This window comes from Hakea prostrata, chromosome 5 (genome assembly GCF_041222555.1).
Source record: "Hakea prostrata isolate BN-2017 chromosome 5, UWA_Hpros_2, whole genome shotgun sequence".
In the NCBI taxonomy this organism is placed as follows: Eukaryota; Viridiplantae; Streptophyta; class Magnoliopsida; order Proteales; family Proteaceae; genus Hakea; species Hakea prostrata.
Genome location: NC_142604.1, coordinates 15,255,643 through 15,275,788, shown reverse-complemented (window position 1 = coordinate 15,275,788; position 20,146 = coordinate 15,255,643). Strand labels below are relative to the sequence as shown.

The window sequence follows — 20,146 nt, the reverse complement described above, 5'->3', positions numbered from 1 at the left end:
TTGTGGAAAAGTGATGGGGTGGGTCCCACTTTTTACTTTTTCCAACTTTCCCACAAAATCCCACCAAATATGTGGGGTTTTAAAATAGCATGGGGTGGGAAAGTTGAACTGCCACATCAGCAAACAAGGTTCCTTGATTCAAGGAACCTTGTCTCCCACTTTCCCACCCCAAGCAACCAAACACTCTACCATTTTAGGATTTAAAGGAAAAGTAAGAAATTTACACATTTTTCAAGAATTTTCCCACCCCTTTTTTCCCACCCCACTTTTATTCCAGCAAACAAACGCAGCCTAAGGACTGTCACATGATTTCTAAGTCAACAAAGACCATATCAAGATATTTCTCAAAACCAACTTTTGTCAAGGTCTTCCTGGAACAAAACCAAATTAGTCCTCTATAATAGTAGATTTTAGTCTTAAGTCAGTTTCAACTTTCGATAATTTTCTCCCATGATTTCGTAGTATGACTCATTAGTTTTTTGCCTCTATGGTTATAGTAGCTTTGAGTATCATCTTTCCTTTTCTAAAGCGGAACCATGATGCTTCTTACCTGTTCATCACGCATTTTCCTTGTGCTCATATTCTTATTAAACATCTTGGTTAGACAAGATAAACATCGATTCTTATGCTCTTTTGACATTTAATATTAGGATCTCATCTAGGCCTTGTACCTCACCTACTTTCACACTCTAGGTTTCTTTTACTTCAGAATTCCCAATTCTACGTATGTATGTATACGATATGCAGTTTCCTGAAGCACTATTAGTTGAAGTATCTTCACTTAGAAGGTTTCAGAAATAACCTCCCCATTTTTCTTAATATTCCTACCTGTTATTAGTAATATATCATCTTCACTTTTTTATGCATCTAACATGGTGGAGATCCTTATTCTTCCTTCCCTCGCTTTAGCCATTTTATTTGCTTATCTCATTCAAAGTTGAAAATGAAATTTATATCCCCCAAAATGAGGATTATAAATAAAGATCTATATTTTTTTTTCCTTTATCTAATCTTATAAAGTTTCTATTTTTTGTTCTATAGTGCAATTGTAGGTCATGAGTTTTTCACTTTCATGATGTGTTGGAACATTAATTATGCTTGTACCCCAAGCCACTACTTCTTATTAAGACAATGTGGATTCATAGGACGGTGATGGTTTCTGATAAAACCCTATAATATTTCCCAAAAATTCATACAAGAATGCAAGAAATAACAAGATAGACTCTGGTTTCTATGGTGCCAGTCACCCCCCACAACTCACGGTGTTCCCTCAGCCTCCAGCTGCCCACAAGATTCTCTAAAATTATTCCCCCCTTTCTCTCTTCCCTCTTTCCCTCTATTTATTATCTCAAATAACCCTAACTAACCCTCATTCCACATGGCCTCATCCCTAGGGTAACCCTAATTATTCCCTCCTTTCTCTCTTCCCTCTTTCCCTCTATTTATTATCTCAAATAACCCTAACTAACCCTCATTCCATATGGCCTCTCATCCTAGGGTTCTAACACTATCGGCCCCTCGAAAATCACCTTGTCCTCAAGGTGATGGAATTGTTGAAGTTTAGTCGTGTGATGGTGCCGCATAACCGTAGTAAATCAAAATCATTCTCCTAGGCTGAATAACGCACCCACTGCTCAAAATCAGACTCTTTTTTTTTTTTTTTTTTTTTTTTTTTTGCCTACAACTAAATTAATCCCCATCGCACCGCTGCATCTCAAGGAGCCTGCGTGCAGCTGTTGGAAGACAATGGATTTTCCTCAGTCGCTGCAGCCCCAACGTTGCCGCCTCCCTTTCTATTCTGAAGTTCAAAGGTTGAAGATGATGGTTCCCCAACTTGTTGGTTTGATTGTAGGGATTAGGTTTTGGGTTATGAAACTGTAATAGGCCCAAAATAATTCTATTAAATGGGCTAGACATGAACATTTAAAATCGTGGGTTAACAAATATGGGTTGGATATTGAGTTAATGAAATACGATGGGCTGGGGATTAATGGAATGGGCTGGGCCCAAGGGGGTTTCTTAGGAAAACGTATGGCCCAATCTTTGAACTTGGATCTCTTAGGCTCTAAATCTGATTCTAAGCATACCTGAATTGGGCCCGAATTAGAAGCTCCTTGGCCCTTAATGTTTGAACCAAACTGATTGACCGGTTTGGGTTAAGCCGAACCAACCTCAAAAACCCTAAAACTCCACCGTCTTCTTCCTTTCCTGCAAATCGAATTTTTGGCTGCCTGCAACTTGCCGTCGATTGTACCTGGCCTCCTTCTATGCTTCTTCACTTCACTGCATCTCGATTTTATAGCAGAATATTGCTCCTCCACTCTGGTCCGGTAGGTATCTTCACTCAATCCTATCTTCATCTTTTTGCTCCACGTTTGGTGATGCGTGACTTCCATAGCCGGCAGTACTTCATCCTTCATTCGATACTTCTCAACGTGGTTGTTGTCTATCTCCAAATTTGATGTCGGTTGTCTCCCGTCACTAAACTCACACCTCAGGGCTTCTTTGAATCCCGTCCAAGAAAATGCCGTCCAATTCTTGTGATAGATCCAGTCAAGTGCCTCTCCTTCCAGATGTTGGATCGCTACCCCCAACCACTGCTCTTCCTCGATCTGGTTCTCCCAGCAGAAGAGAAGAACCTCTAAAATCCATCTCTAAACTCCTCCTTCACCAGAAAACAAAGGTAGTGCCATCACCTCCCTAGATCGTTACAGCTCTGATGCCAATTGATAAAACCCTAATAATATTTCCCAAAAATACATACAAGAATGCAAGAAATAACAAGATAGACTATGGTTTCTATGGTGCCAGTCACCCCCCACAACTCATGGTGTTCCCTCAGCCTCCGGCTGCCCACAAGATTCTCCAAAATTATTCCCCCCTTTTTTCCTTTCTCTCTTCCCTCTTTCCCTCTATTTATTATCTCAAATAACCCTAACTAACCCTCATTCCACATGGCCTCATCCCGGGTAACCCTAACTAGGGTAACCCTAATTATTCCCTCCTTTCTCTCTTCCCTTTTTCCCTCTATTTATTATCTCAAATAACCCTAACTAACCCTCATTCCACATGGCCTCTCATCCTAGGGTCCTAACAGTTTCCTTGATTGAAGAGCAGATTTTCTTTTACATATTATATATATATGTAGAAATACAATGTTTGGCAGAATGACTTATTGATCAATGATCTCAAGCCCTCTATTTATAAATAAGTGGAAAGATTATTACAAGGAAAAGAATTTTTCATGAATACAAACTCTAATTTAACTCCTAATAGAATCCAACATTCCCCCTCAAGTTGAGGCATAGATATTAGTCATGCCCAACTTGCCTACAATAGGGAGGAAATCTCTTTCTTTCAAACCCTTAGTGAAAACATTTGCTACTTGGTCTCCACATCTTACAAAAGGCATGCAGATAAGCCCTTGTTCCAACTTTCCTTTGACAAAAAACCTGTCAATTTCAATGTGCTTAGTTCGATCATGTTGCACCAGATTATTAGCAATACTAATAGCAGCCTTGTTGTCACAATATAACATCATAAGGTTTGGAACTTGGACTCCAATGTCTTGCAGCAAGCCTTTCAACCATAGTAGCTCACAAACTCCACGAACCATAGCTCTATATTCAGCTTCGGTACTAGATAAAGCTACCACATTCTGTTTCTTACTTCTCCAAGTAACTAGATTACCTCCAACAAAGGTACAATAACCTAAAATTGACTTTCTGTCTGGAGATCCAGCCCAGTCTGCATCAGTGTATGCTTCTACCTTTAGATTATCAGTGGGTGACAAAAGTATTCCTTTTCCAGGAGTTCCCTTCAAATACTGTAGTATTCTGTTAACAACCTTCATCTGAGCTAAATATGGATCATGCATGAATTGGCTCACTATACCTACAGCATAAGCGATGTCTGGCCTGGTGTGGGACAAGTAAATAAGCTTCCCTACCAGCCTTTGGTATCTTCCTATGTCCACTGGTTCTCCCTCTTTTTCTTTAAATTTAGCTCTAGCTTCAATAGGGGTATCAATTGCTTTACACCCCAACATTCCCACTTCTGATAATAGATCTAGGACATACTTTCTTTGGGATAGGAATATACCTTTTATTTGATCGAGCCACCTCAATCCCTAAAAAATACTATAACTTCCCTAGATCTTTAATTTCAAACTTTCTGCTAAAAAAGTCCTTCAACTTTTGAATTTCTTCACCATCATTCCCTGTGATGACAATATCGTCTATATAGACAATAAGAAATGTACTGTTAGTACCTGACTTCTTGACAAATAGTGTATGATCAGCATTGCTTTGCTTGTCCCCAATAGAAGTCATTGCCTTCAGGAGGCGTCCAAACCAACATCTAGGAGATTGTTTTAACCCATAAATTGACCTCTTCAACCGACAAACTTTCCCTGCAGTATTGTCGTCGGAGAAACCATAAGGGATTTCCATATAGACCTCTTCTGCTAACTCCCTATGTAAGAAGGCATTTTTTACGTTTAGTTGGTGCAAGTTCCAAATCTTTGTTCACAGCTACAGACAACAGAACTCTCACAGTGTTTAGTTTCGCAACAGGGGCAAAGGTTTCCTGATAATCAATCCCATAGGTCTGGGTAAACCCCTTTGCAACTAGTCTATCTTTCAACTTATTGACTGATCCATCCATATTTTGTTTAACCACAAATACCCATGTTGGAAAATGCCATGTCACCATTTGCCACATCAGCCTCCATTGGTTTTGATGATAACAAACATGAATTACTAATGGCTATATTGAGTTGTGTTGTTTTAGTTCAAAATGAGAAACAAGTGTACCAACTCCAAGTCAAAGCCATATGCTCAAGTCAAGCCAAAGCCAAGATCATGCCAAGATGGACATGAAGTCTAAATCAAGATGACCATGCCAAGATGGAGATGAAGATAATCATGAAGAATGGAATACAAGAAGACTCAAGAACTTCAATGATCAAGACTTAGATGAAGTTAGGACTTAGGACACCTCCATATGCACTCTCATGTAATTGTATGCAATCATGTGCATATCATGTCACTAGACTGACCTAAGACATAGTAGGAAGGTGTATGAGGCTTAGGGTTGAACAAAAAGTCCAAAAACCTAAGCCAAGTCCATGTCCTAAAGTAGGACAGCAAACAGGGCACCAGACGATCAACCGTCTGGTTTGCTGTCAGTGTTTCTAAGTCACAGAAGCTCAGACGAAATTCCGTCTGGTTAAAAAAATGCCTATAACGGCTAGTTTGACCAAACGGACGTCCATCTGAACTGAAAATTGGACTTAAACTGTGTTCGTTTTCTATCCGTTGGGGATTGGGTTTTGGCACTCAAAGGTGCTTTATATAAACCAATTCACCCCTTTTGAGAAGGTTGAACCTCACACTTGATCAACTACTCCCCAAGTAATCTCAAGCTCTTAAAATATAAGAAAACCATTGGGTTTTGCCTCTCACCCTCTCTCTAACCTTGAAGAACATACCAAGGTGTTAAAGTAAGCTTGTGGAAGTCAAGCTTGAGGTGATTGAAGGCTTTGGTGGTGCATGCATTTCATATCTTGAGCATACAACTCTTATTGCATCACACACACACAAGAGGTAAAGTGTCACACTTCTTGTTAAGGTGACATCATTCTCTTGTAACTGTTTTCAATTCTAGTCTAGGTAGATTAGAATTTGTGTTGGGTGCTCTTGCCCGTGAACAAAGATTGGTTGGGTGCTCTTGCCCGTGAACAAAGATTGGTTGGGTGCTCTTGCCCTAAGATAAACAAAGATTGAAGAGGGTGCTCTTGCCCTAAGATAAACAAAGATTGTAAAGGGTGTTCTTGCCCCGTAACAAAGATTGTAAAGGGTTCGATTCTCTACCCATTGTATTAAAAGAGAATCATTAGTGGAAATCTCTCTTGAGGCTAAAAGAGGAGTGGACGTAGATTTGTAAAGTCGAACCACTATAAATCTTGTGTTGTGATTGCTTGTCATTGTTTAAATTCATTTGAATTCTTAATTTACATTGTATTTCCGCATAAACCGCAAAAATTGGGACAATCCACTAGTTACAACCGATTCACCCCCCCCCCCTCTAGGTTGCACCAACAACCCATTTGTAGCCCACTGGTTTTTTTTCTGGAGGAAGTGTAGCCAGCTCCCAAATGTCATTTTTCTTCATTGCCTACATTTCCTCTACCATAGCTGCCTTCTATCTCTTATAGCATAGGCTTCCTGCCAACTTTTAAGAACAGATACAGATGACAAAGAGGATATAAATGCACAGTAGGAGTCAGACAAAGAGTTATAAGAAACATATTTAGCTATGGGATGTTGAGTGTACAAGATCTGACCCCTTTTCTAACAGCAATAGGAAGATCAGAAGAAGATACCTAAGGTGAACAGTAGAATCTGATTCCTGAGCAGGAGATTGAAGTGGTAACGTATCACCTTTCTCCACCTGCTTTAGCCGGTTGTAATTCTTCCTCTGATAAGTCTGCACCTCCTTATTCTGGTCAATCTGGTTTTGAAAGACCCCAACAGTGTGTCTCACAGGAGTGGTCTCCCCCTGGCTAGGTTCTTCACATGGTTCAGAAAACGAAGGGGAGGATTAAAGTCCTCAGTTATCCTGGCCGAAGTCTCCCCTTGGTCAGGAAACTCTTCTGGGACTCTTATGTTGTGTTGGTGTGTGATAGGAAGATCTAGAGTCGGAAAGAACACCTCTCCTCTAGGACTCTCCCCCTGGAGAGGTGTATAGTAAGGGCAAGACTCATTAAAAATTACATCCATAGATACAATGGTTTTCCTGGAGGGAGGATGATAACATTTGTACCCTTTCTGAGTAGTAGAATACCCCAAAAATATGCAGTGTAGGCCACGGGGAGTAAGCTTACTCTGGTGGGCTGTGATTCTGGTATAACACACGCATCCAAAAACCTTTGGGGGAATAACAAAAGAAAAGGCTCCCTGAAGAATCTCATTAGGACATTAAAGACCAAGTATCCTACTAGGCATCTTATTCATAAGGTAAGAAGCAGTGAGTATAGCATCACTCCAGTATTGGTCAGGTACACTCATAGCAATCATAATGGAACGGGCTATCTCTAAAAGATGCCAATTCTTTCTTTCAGCAACCCCATTTTGGGCAGTCGTATCAACGCAACTGGTTTGGTGTATTATGCCAGAGTCAGAGAGATATCTCTGAAATTCACCATCAATATACTTTATGCCATTGTCACTGCGAAGGATCTTCACAGTGGCATTGAACTGAGTTTTAATCATATTATGAAAATCACGAAAACATCGAAAAACCTCATTTTTTGTTTTAAAAGATAAATCCATGTAGAACGAGAGTGGCAATCAATAAAAGTAACAAAGTACCTATGGCTAGTAATAGACACACGTCGCCAGAGACCCCACACATCAATATGAATTAACATAAAAGGAATAGTTTTTCTATTATGAAGAGAAGGTAAATAAGTAGAACGAGTCTGCTTCACAAAAATGCAGGCTTCACAAAAAAAAATCATCCTCATTACAAGAAGAAACTAAATCATGAAATATTTTCTTAAGAGTTCCTAAAGGGGAGTGACCTAGCCTACGGTGCCACTGATGAAGGTCTGATATTACCGAATCAACCTGATTAGAAGATGTAGTCAGAGCAGAAGTAGATCCTTCAATCCGCTCGAGCAAATAAAGTCCATTGTCTAGTTTACCACGTTCAATCTCCTTCCCCATGACCAGATCCTGGAAGACACAGTAAAATGGGAAAAATGTCACTTTACAATTCAAGTCATGTGTAAGACTACTGATAAAGAGCAAGTTAATAGAGAAAGAGGGAACATGTAAAACTTTAGACAAAGAAAGGGATGGAGAATGTTGAATGGTCCCTTTTCCAACAATGGAAGAATAGGAGCCATCAGCAATTCGAACTTTATCCTTTCCAAAAGTTGGAGAATATTGTAAGAAAAAAAAAGATAAACCTGTCATATGATCTGTGGCTCCTGTATCAATAATCCAAGGAGTAGAAACTGAAGAAACTTGGAAGCTTGTAAAAGTTTTACTAGAAGTAGCAAGGTAGGAGTTGATTTGGTTAGTAGAGGAAGCAGTGGTAGAGGCTGTACCAGCAATAGAAGATTGTAGAATACATCGCAGAGTAGCTAACTCCTCCTGTGAGAGACCAACATCTGTAGAGGGTGTTGTGGAAACTATCTCAGAAATATGAGCTTTTGGTTTTCATCTTTTTTGTGCTCTTTTTTGCTCAAAATCAGCAGGCTTCCCATGGAGTTTCCAACAATTGGCCTTGGTATGATATGGTTTGTGACAGTGCTCACACTTGACAATCTCCTTAGCTGGATCAGATTTAGTGTGAACAGACTGTAAGGCTGATTTTTCCACAATAGGAGCATGAAGCATGGTTAATCGCCGACTTTCCTCACACTGAACAAGTGCAAAAGAATGTTCTAGTGTAGGAAAAGGAGAACGACTTAATACTTGCACTCTGATCTGATCATACTCCACATTCAAACCTGCCAAGAAGTCATATACCTGAATCTTATCAATGTGCTTCCTATAAGTAGTCACATCATCTGGATTAGTGGGGTGATAATCCCCATAATGATACAACTCCTGCCAAAAAGAGCGCAACTCAGCATAATATTGGGCCACAGTCAGTTCCTTTTGGGTATTCTCATGAAACTTCTTTCGTAGCTCATAAACTTGTGCATCATTCCCCAACTGTCCATAGGTTTCAGTAGTAGCCTTCCAGATTTGGGCTACAATATCAAATAATAGGTAACCCCGGGCAATATTTGGATGCATGGAATTCAAAAGGAATGACATAATAAGAGAATCATTTGATATCCATTTATCCTGTAAAACACCTGCAGTAGTAGGTTTGATAGTGGTGCCAGTAATGTATCCAACTAGTCCTCTTCCAACAATAGTTAGGTAAGCAGATCGAGACCAGATCAAATAATTTGTGCCATCAAATCTTACCGAAAGAGGATGAAGAGTGGAATAATGTTCGGATCCAGTGGGAGCAGTAATACCATCGGTGGTTGCCATCTTGACAGAATTGTCTGCAGTTCTTCAGTCTTCACTCCTTCAAAGTAACTGAAATGTCACAGAATGCAACAGCCAAACCACCAAAAAAGTTATAAATACCCCCTATCCTTTTTTTTTCCAGTAATGACAAATGTCCCTAAAGAATCTGAATTTGCAAATAAATCTCAAAACTTATACAAATTTACATATAAGTCCCTGCAATGCAAATTTACCAAAATAACCCTCAAACATATATTTTGTTTGGGTTAATCAAATTACTTCAGATGAAGAATCGATCCTCAATCGCAGGCTTAAGAAGAACAACCCAATCGAAGAACCTCAATCGCAGAACGCCAATCGAAGAACCTCAATCGCAGGCTTCAGATGAAGAATCAGAGAAATCAGAGAAAAAAAAGTTGTAGAAGCAGCGGTAGTGCAGACTTCTTCTGCTCTTCTTCTTTCCCTTTTTTTTTCTCGTTATTGCTCTTTTCTCACCGTATGCAGCAGTGTTACTGAAGACTAGCCAGAAAGAAGAGGCGATAGGTTTTGACGGGTTTGAAGAACTGCCATAAAGAAAGGACGATGGATTTTGATGGGTTTCGATCGGTTTCTGATTGGTTTGAACAGCTGCGACAGGAGAAAGGCGATGGTTTTTTAAAGAGATAGTTCAACACTCTTCGACACTTTGTGACAGCGAGAGAGAGGCCAGGAGGTAGGGTTTTTCTCACTTCCCTAATCGTATTTAGGCTTTGATGCCATGTAGAAATACAATGTTTGGCAAAATGGCTTATTGATCAATGATCTCAAGCCCTCTATTTATAAATAAGTGGAAAGTAGACTATTACAAGGAATAGAATTTTTCATGAATACAAACTCTAATTTAACTCCTAATGGAATCCAACAATATATATATATATATATATATATATATATATATATATAATATAAATATAATATATATAATATATATATATATATATATATATATATTTTATATATATATATCCTTAAAACACTGCTAAGGTGGATTTATTAGTTGCCAAGAGTAGATTTTGTAGGGATGTTTAGTTGAAACAAAATTCGTGCAGTATTTTTGACCACCCACAAGACAGAGGTGACTCACTATGTTTCAGAGATGGGGATAAGCAGTCACTTGACAACAAGGATATGAACACTGAACATATTCTAAAGCAAATAAAACATGTTTATGAATTATGATAGGGACTGCTTTCCCCATAGATAGCATTCAAGAAGAAACTCTATTCCTAATCTACTAGGTCTTAGCAAGAAGAGAAACATGAGATTGCATTTTGTAATGAATAATAATAGGCAGTTCTGCAGCACTGAACTAAGTTTACCACCAACCAAAAGAAGCTGTTTTAAAACAGTTAGGACATAAGAGAGTGAAATTAAATATGTAAACTACTAAGACAAGGTACCTGTTCATAACTATTTCCTGGAGGGTGGATATTCCAACACCCAGTACTACTGCATCAGCCTCATAACTCTCCTTGCCACATAGCACTTCCTTAATGCTCCCACTTTCCTCGTTTACAGAGAAATCTGTCACCACACTTCCCTCAATAAACTCACAACCATTATCTCTCATAAAGTCCATCCATGGCATGAAGATTTTTTCTAGAACAGTCCCACGACACCAAACCACATCAAAATCTTTCTACAGGGATCCCAAAAGAAAGTTTTGAGTAGACCGCACTTCACACAGAACCAAAAAACAAACTAACAACAAATCAGCGAACTATTGAACCTGGTGAGCTAGGATGAAATAGTATAACATTCCCAGTGTTGCAGCTGCACTGCATTGCTCTGCTGGAGCAAACAAGCCTACTTGAACCATTGGATTAAAAACATCTTGATATAGCCTCTGTGAGCACCCAAACTGTTTAAAAAGCTCCCTTGCAGTCACTACAAATGATAAGCTCTTCATAAGACCCTAGAGGATTATGCAACAGAAGCAATCCAATAAATAAAAGCAAGCAAGCACGGGACACTTACTACCTGAATCATACTTTCTCCAGGCTGTGTCAGTATTGTCAAAGTCAACAACTGCACAGGTTAATTGGATAAGTCAATTTGTGTCCTCTTTCTTTTCTTTTTTTTCCTTCCAAAAATCACATATTTAGAATCTTAGAGGTACCTAGAAGTCTCAAAAATGAAAACAGCTGAGGGTTTAGAATAGAAGGGACAGGATAGCTCAGATAATATGGCATTTCCATAAAATCAGATGATGGTGAATATAACTTTTGCAACCCCAACATTCAAGAAGAAAAAAGGAGGTAAAAGGAAAAAAAGTGAAAAAGGTAGGAACCTTAAGCATGGCCTTTGGAACAGATGAGTAATACTAACAAAAACACCAACAAACAATAAAAAATATACAGATTCAACCAAAGATGGCACAACCTTAATGTGGGTTAGACATCAATGTGATGTGCTACATTTCACAGGCAACTCTGAAGATGATTCACTATGTAATAGCAGAAAAATACCACAAAAATTTCTGGAGAACACTAAAATCCAGATCAAGAACTCTCCCCAGGATACCTCCTTTAACTCAAAAATCCAAAATCTCACTCCTCTCTCTTGTTTACAGAAGAAAATAAAACAAGTAAATCCATGTCAGGTTGATCCATCAGGTCAGGTAGTACCACCTCCACTTCAACCATTTTTTCCAGGCAACCAGAAACATATTCAGTCTAACACCCACTGTCTTGTGAACTTCACCCATTTTCCCATTTCGCTTGACTTTTTTTGTTTTTAATTATTATCATTATTTTCGTGTGATAAAAAACAGAAATGGTGTTGTCATGCCTACATGATGAGGACAACCCACAAGCCACCCTGAAAGTTTCAGAAAAGCAACTCTTTAATGAAAAAGAAAAAAAAGGGTGGGGGGGCAGGAGGGACAAGAAGGTTACCTCTTATCCCACACCAAAAGTTTATGTTGTTGTGTTCTGTATGAATATTAAACTGAAGAATAGAGGTGTCATGAAAACCAATCACATAAAATCCCATTTTGCCTTCATTTTTCACATAAAAGAGTTCTAAGACTTTGACAGACAGCACTATGAAGCAAAAAGTCTAGTGAATGACCAGGTAAAAAGATAACAGGAACATGACCATAAATATATATAACAGTCTTGTAATTCAATAGCATTGATTGATGACACCAATGTAGATATTGTGGCATCATATATTTAAACCTGCTAGACCATGTTAATGCTGGCTAACAAGCTACTGTGTCTGAACAATCAAACATTTTTATACCTGCAGCCAAGAGAGGAAGTGATGTCAATCGTTCCACTGGAGAGAGGCGAAGGAACTACACATGTTGGGATAAGACTAATCATATTGATGGGGAAGCAGCAAGTTCCTATGGTTCTATGAAATACCAAGAAGCAACAAGATTATGAGACATACCTGAGTGTAAACTAAGGTCCCCAAAGGAGTAGGCAATTGTGGGAGGTCTTGGAATATAGGATATTCAACCTGCATAAAAATATTAAAAAATTCAACATAATTTGCATGCTGACATGCAGATACAGGGTTTGTAGGAAATTAACGATTTGAAATTGCAAAGCAAGGGACTTCAGTGTCCAAACACATCATCAATAAGTAATTTCAAAAAGCAAGAGTATAAATAATTTCACATTTGCACCTACATAATTTCCCACAAGTCCAATTTGGAACTAACTCCATCAACAATAAACTCGTTCCAAATCCAAAACTGTCTATAATAAACTCATTCCAAATTAAATGATCCATGCTTTGTAGCAGGCCAGTCACCTGAGGAGTAAAGATGCAGCAAAATTCCAAGAGGTGGATAAAGTCCATCCCAAATAAAGGTGTTATATAATAGATCAAGGATCAAGAGGCAATGCCATCATTTTACTGGTCTAGCACAAAATAAAGTTTACATTGAAGCAGTAGTTTGCAAGTAAATCTAAAACCAAACTAAGTCAGCTGTAGTTTTATCTGCTAAGAAGACTACCCTATTCATCAGACGCCTTGATATGAGTCATTCAGTACAGGGGAAATGGATGGGAAGGGTGCTGAAACGATGTTAGAGTACAGACAAAAGGGAATTCCATGGATGGAGGCAGTTTTCTTATGACTACTCAATATTGAAACTGTGCTGGAAGATGGCAAGCTTCGAATCTGTTAAAGCTAGGTACCCAGAAGCTTTTCCGCTATTCAATACAATAAACCTTCTGACACAATCCAGGGAGAAACAATTCTAAGTATTCCACTGCAGCAGTGACTTTCATTACCTCCAAGCCGTCTGGAGAGTACTGGGCAGAACTAGTCCAATTAGTGAAAGGTTTGATACCAATCTCATCAACAAGGGAAAATATATTGCCGTACGGGTGCCAGAAACCTGAAGGAAAAGAAGACAAGGTCCTAAGGAGTCAGGCTCTTTGGAGAGACAGGGAGAGATTTTAGGGGGCGATTCCACAATAAAGAAAGAGCAGCTATACTCTCACAACGGCTCTAAAGACTAAGTAATGTGTCCTTGATTACCATCGATGATACTGTGAACTCCTGAAGTATTGGGATTGTTTGTTGACCCAGAAATTTTATCAGCTCCAAGAACAGTAACGTTGAAACCCTGAAACCAAATCCCCAAACAATCAAGTCAGCATTTCAGAACTGAAATTAGATAAACACAACTCTTTCTTTCTGGGCTTTTGGGTTCTTAGTTCAGATAAGGATAATGAACCCCTGAAATATCAGAGGGAGAGAAGGAGACCTGTTTGCAGAGGTGATGAGCAGCACCTAAGGCAGCCCAGTCAGAACCCACGACCACAACTTTCTTTCTGTAATTCTGCAGGTTTCCATGATTAGGCAGAGCACCTGATGCCAAGCAGCAAAACCCAACTCGAGTTCCGTACGTCAAGCAAAAATTGACCGTCCAAAATCCTACCATGCTTCTTTACTGAAGACAGAACAGAATGGCCACTCATCCCCCTTGCTCCTGGGTTTATTAGAGACACAGGAATGTAGAGACCAGCTTCGATGGATGTCGTTGGGGTAGTAGGGCCCTAACCTCAGCGGGTGAAGCCAACAATGGCGAATGCATTTGGGTGACTATGGAGATTCCTCGTCACCTGATCACCATTTGTCATTTAGCAGACCTTTTGATTGGATCCATGCATGCCAGATGATAGATAACGCAAGTGATCAAACAGCTTCTTTCCATTCCTCGCCAGTCTTCAACGCCCACCAAATTTACTAAGCAGCGATAAAATGCCAACTCTACCCATGCACCAGTGAGGATCTATTTTCATTTATTATGTGAGAAAGATTGGAGAGAACTGAGACGAACAGAGACCCGATTGAAGCCCAAGATGAGCCGCATTGGGTATAAACACTCCTTTTTCTTGAAAAAAAAATCTTGCATCCTATCTGGGGTACTGCGTGCGGTTCGGATGGTTGAAGGGGAAATTTCGACTAGTTGATTTGCATTTTTTTTTAATTTTTCAACTATACCCATTTGTAAAATATATATGCAAAATGAGTGATCAAAATTTCGATCTGATCACTCATGAGATTGTGGCCATATGCAGCTCATTGCTGCACATTTGAACCCTTCTAACTGATGTTGCTTATGCTACTCGTGTTGAGATTCTATCTCATCCACTCAGCGTTGGAAGGTTGCATTGATTATGGGCATATCCGGGCAAGACGAGTCTCATCTGATAGAACTCCCATTGGCCAAGGGGGTATAGTTGCACACACTAATCCAAAGGTCCTCCAACTTCAATATGCAATGGATCAACCAACACTCCAAAAAAGCCCTCATGAAGCTCCACCATGCAGGCCATGCCAATGCCGCCTTCCTTCTTTGATAGCTCACGCTATTCTCCTGGACAAGATCTACAACCTCATCACTCAGTCTCATCCCACCGTCTTCTTCAACATCTCCAATTATATAGTTGAAGTCAAGGCTGCCGGCACTCAATAATAAATGATGATCCCAACATTAAGTAACATAAACAACATTAACTAGAATGCAACATTCAAGCAAAATCCACCATTTAGACTCTATATAGTAAACGTTCGAAAGTAACATCCCTAGTATTTTTTCACTATTTTTGAACCCAAAGAAGCCAAATTGTTTATGGGTATTCTGATTTGTTTTTTTCTTTTTTTTAAGGCCACAATCCAGTTACTTAATGCACTTTTCGAACTTAGACCCAGTGTTTCTTTTAATTGCAGTGCCACAAAATGTACACTTAAGTCACAAAGGAAAAGAATTATTTACATATAAAACATAATATAACTCTAAATTACATCTTTTAAGCAATGCAGAGTTGTTTGATTGGTAAGACCAACTTTTTTTCAATGAAGAGGTCATAAATTCGACTTTTGTTGATGACATATATAATATCCACATCCGTTGTACATAAAAAATCTCCCTTGTATCTTACCTTAAAAAAAACATTTTTTTCAAGAGATCATATATAGATATAAAATGTACAAATGTGCAAAAAACTCAAGAAATGATAAATATACATCCATTAAAAATGTAAAGGCTTACATAAATATATTATTACAAAATATCTACTGCAAGCACATACAATCGAACCATTGGGATAAAATTTGTAAAAAATAAAAATAAGAATCATGGTCAAGGTCAAATATTTAACCTAATCTTACCCAGACCAACCAACATAATCAAAATCTATGTTAGACTATGTGAGAATTCAAAAAAGATTGACCTAACCCAATCCTATTGGTATTTAATTCTAAGTGTTCAACGAATTATAAAATTCTACCGCTTAAAATATTATGGTGATAATGTATAATAAAACATCAAGAAGAATAAATGTCCAACTTTCCATGAAAGCATGATGACCACTAACACTATGATGTGTTCCTTGGCCATAAAATTTAATTAATTAAACGTCATTCATAAATGATCTAGAAAAGGGGGAAAATCATAAAAAAAAAAAAAAAATAAAAAAAACTTCTCCCCCCCCCCAAGGGGGGTTAAAAAAAAAAAAAAAAAAACCGTTTTTTTTTACCGAATAAAGCCAAAATTAATAATATTTATTATGGATGTCCATTACCCCAAAGAGATTGTACTTCCAATTGAAGATCTCAATTACCTCGGATGCATATTGGTGAAGATCACACCTCTCTTCACATATTCTTATTTCCATTCTATCACCTTCATCTTGGGCGCATCTATGTTTCTATATCAAGAATATCTTATTGTTGCAAGATCATATATTGTATTTCCATATCGGTAGATGCTCCTTCTACTATAATATGTATGCACTCAACATGATCGTTCGATTGAACTCATCTTGTCTTTCTTCTTTGTATCTAATATATTTTCTCTTTATTTTATAACACGTTATCGACGATTCCGTGCGTCCGCTCAGTATTGCTTTTGGACGCTATGTATCATTATGTTTTCTATTCCAGTGAAGAATGATTGACCTCCTCGCCGTTTTTGTACATGGATTTACCTTGTCCATCTTGAAATGTAGTGCATCATGATAGGTATGTGTTTTATTGAATCTAAGAATCAATCAAATAATAAGATATTATGTTGCTTTAACGATTGTGGTTTTATTTATTGTATATAGTGGTTGCTAGCTTTGCACCACAATATTGTTAAATGCATCTGGTTGGTTTGAAATTGTAAATGATCGTTTCGGCCTGAAGTTGGATTTGCGTTAAGTCGTTCCGTGCCTTGGTGCGATTTTAAGCGTAAATGAATACAAATTGTACTGCATGCACTGGTTGCAGATTTGCTTAAATGATCGGTTCTCGTCATCTGGTTGCAGATTTGAGCTGTTTCGTTCTGATGCCTGTTGCGATTTGAAGCTGTAAATAAATCATTATGTAGTTTTTGAAATTAATTCTCTTTTGAAATTATAAAGAGAAATATTATTCATGAAAATATCTCAAAAATTTTCAATTTCAGATTTGTTGTTACATAGTAATATTGTAAGGATTTTAGAATACTCTGAATGGTATCATACCTATTTGTGGTGGTAAATAATGGACTATTAATGAAAAGTCATGAGCTCGTCTTATTGGTTCTGTTCCATTCCCTGGTGATCAACATTCATGATATGCCTAAAAGAAGGCAAAATTAAAATTATGGTCATACCGTGGGAGGATGATTCGTATTCCTCATTATTATGGAATAAATAAGAGAATAATAAGGATTCTCAATATAACAATTCAAGGAGTGAAGATAATATTTGTTACCAATGTGGTATGAAAGCCATTAGACATGTATCTGTCATACTCCACAATATTTAATTAAGCTTTGTCAAGCCTTAATTAAATAAATAAAAATAATGTGGAGATAAATTAGATTTTCCAAAATCATGATACTTGAGCAATTTTTTGCCTATAAAAAGAATGATTTTGATGGCCTCACGATACTACATATCTAGATGCTATAAACTCTTTTGAAGATAATAGTTGAAGATTTGATTATGTAATTATTTTCTCTTCAAATCTCATCTCATATGTTAGTTTATCTTAAATTTAGTATTTTTCCTTTATAATTTTTTTTATTGACTTTCTATATATCTTTTAATATATTATGTTTCATTTTGATGAGAATGTGAATGTTCTCTTATATGTTTGACGCATATTATATTGAGGAAAATATATATATTTCTCTTATTTGATGATGTGGAAGTCAATGTTCATATAAAATCGATAGTACAACATTGATTGGAAGCTCGGAAGAGCTAATCTATTATTATCCGGGAGATATTGGCTATGATAATTCATTATTTTGTAGTAAGTTTCAAGCTATTTGCCAAAATGATTATCGATTGAGACTACAAATAATGGTATAAGTAAATATCTATACAAAGGTATTAGATATTTCTCCCAATTTGTACTACGAGAATATCGCATGGTTGAAACACATGCTTGGGTAAATCAAATGAACATTGATTCCAATAATTTTATTATTTGGCATGACCGGTTGGACCATCCCGATTAAGTATGATGCGAAAAATTATTGAAAATTCAATTGTCATCCATTGAAGACCGAGATTCTTCAATTAAGTGATTTTCTTGTATTGTTTGTTCTCAAGAAATATTTATTATTAATATTCACCCTAAGTTGAGATTGAACATTCTACGTTTTTTAACGTATAGAGGGTGATGTTGGGCCCATTCACCCATCATGTGGACCATTCATATTTGATTTTAATAGATGCATCTATAGTGGTCACATGTATGTTCATTATGACTCGCAATTTGGTGTTTGCGAGATTGTTTGCTCAAATAATGAGATTAAGAGCATAATTTATGAATTATAAGATAAAGCAGTTTGTCTTGATAATGTCGGTATTTACATCTCAGGCTTTATGATTATTATATAACAACCGAGATCACGTTTGAATAGCCTCTTGTTTATGTTTATATCCAAAATGGTTTAGCAAAATCATTTATTAAATGTCTCCAATTAATGCTAACCATTGGTTATGAGCAAAGCATCATTTGTCGTCGGGCCAGGTTGTCTAAATTCTCCCTATTACAATTGGCTTATGGTCAGCCAAATATTTCTCATCTTATTTTTGGATGTGCGGCTTATGTTCTAATTCTCCACCACGCAAGATGGTTCCCAATAGTTGGGAATATATGTTGGATATAAATCTCCTTATATAATGCAATATATTGCCAATGATAGGAGATTTATTTAATGAATTAGTTTTTCAACATGAGGGGGAGAGAATCGTTGGGAGATTGATTGTATGCATTATCATTATCTCATTAGATCCTCGTCGGCACCGTGAACTTGAAGTTCAGGATAATGCAATATATTATAATCACCGCGATTTGTGACCTGCTAGGTTACTAAATCTCATATTCCAGCTGTGAATGCTCAATTAGAATTGATGTCCCGACAATCTATCGGTGCAAATGAATTAAACCACGTTTAAAATGTGGAAGATCAATCGGTTCCGGATAAAATCCTAGAGAGGATCAAATGATCAAGATGGTCATAATTGGAGACAATTGATTTGAAGATCCCGAAGATATACTTTCTATACCCGAGAGGTTCGTGTCTAATATGAGAGATCTCGATTAGTTATGTCATTGCGGAAAGTGGAACCAAGTAGTTGTCGACACATTTTTTATTGTTGAAATAATATATCAAGCGAGGATCTTGACATAATTTGTTGATGAATATAAATTAAGAATGATTGGCCATGTGCGCAATTCGCGATTGAATTTGCTTGCATAAAGTTTTTGGACATGTAGTCCAACATCCGAAGGTATAAAGCCGTTGGGGTACAATTGAGTTTTCTGCGAAAAAATGAAATGAGAAAAAGAATGAAATCGTGATATATAAATCATGAATTATGGCACAAGAATTTTCGCAGATGCCTGGCATTGATTACATGGAAACATGTTCTCTTGTGGTGGATGCAATCACCTTCAGATATCTTATTAATCTGGCAGTATATGAAAATTTTGACATGCGTCTAATGGATATTATTAAAGCCTATTTATATGGCTCACTCGAGTGTAAAATATATATATATGAAAATCCTTGAAGGATTCAAAATGACTGAAGCATATAAAAATTCCTAGGAAGTTTGCTCAATAAGGCTTCAAAGATTATCAAGGCATATATGGTAATCTCCTTAGTGTATATTTACTAAATGAAAAGCATAAAAATGATCCAATTTATTATTGTGCCTTTATTAAAGGATATGGATCTAATTTTAGTAAGTATATATGATGATGATTTAAATATCATCGAAACTCCGAAGAGTTTTCAAAAGCAATAGATTATTTTAAGAAAGTTGAAATGAAAATCTTGGAAAGACAATGATTTGTCTTGATTTGTAAATTGAGCATTTGACGAATGAAATATTTGTTCATCAATCAACTTATATAGAGAATATTTTGAAGAGATTTTATCTAGATAAAATACATCCATTGAGTACCCCAATGGTTGTGAGATCGCTCAATATATAGAAAGATTCATTTCGACCCCAAGAAAACAAAGAGAATTTCTTGGTCCTAAGTACCATATCTTAGTGCTATTGGGGCATTAATGTATCTTGCTGATAATACACAATCGGATGTAGCAT

The 20,146-nt window shown here is 37.3% G+C and overlaps 1 protein-coding gene across 2 annotated transcripts in view; it reads right to left on the bottom strand.

The window, feature by feature from the left end:
* The window catches only part of LOC149015385 (uncharacterized), a 29,542-nt gene extending 15,171 nt beyond the window's left edge, over nt 1-14,371 (bottom strand). The window contains exons 1-8 of one of the 2 annotated variants that reach the window (XM_089156998.1): nt 13,807-14,371; nt 13,578-13,665; nt 13,328-13,434; nt 12,477-12,545; nt 12,324-12,378; nt 11,055-11,105; nt 10,807-10,964; nt 10,478-10,716 (exon numbers count right to left, since the gene is read on the bottom strand). In XM_089156998.1, the coding sequence (XP_089013124.1) occupies nt 10,478-10,716; nt 10,807-10,964; nt 11,055-11,105; nt 12,324-12,378; nt 12,477-12,545; nt 13,328-13,434; nt 13,578-13,665; nt 13,807-13,983 (944 nt within the window). In that variant the 5' untranslated portion in view covers nt 13,984-14,371. The remainder of the gene's footprint in view (nt 1-10,477; nt 10,717-10,806; nt 10,965-11,054; nt 11,106-12,323; nt 12,379-12,476; nt 12,546-13,327; nt 13,435-13,577; nt 13,666-13,806) is intronic. The other variant, XM_089156999.1, reaches the window with a different exon arrangement.
* Nucleotides 14,372-20,146: the final 5,775 nt, after the last annotated feature.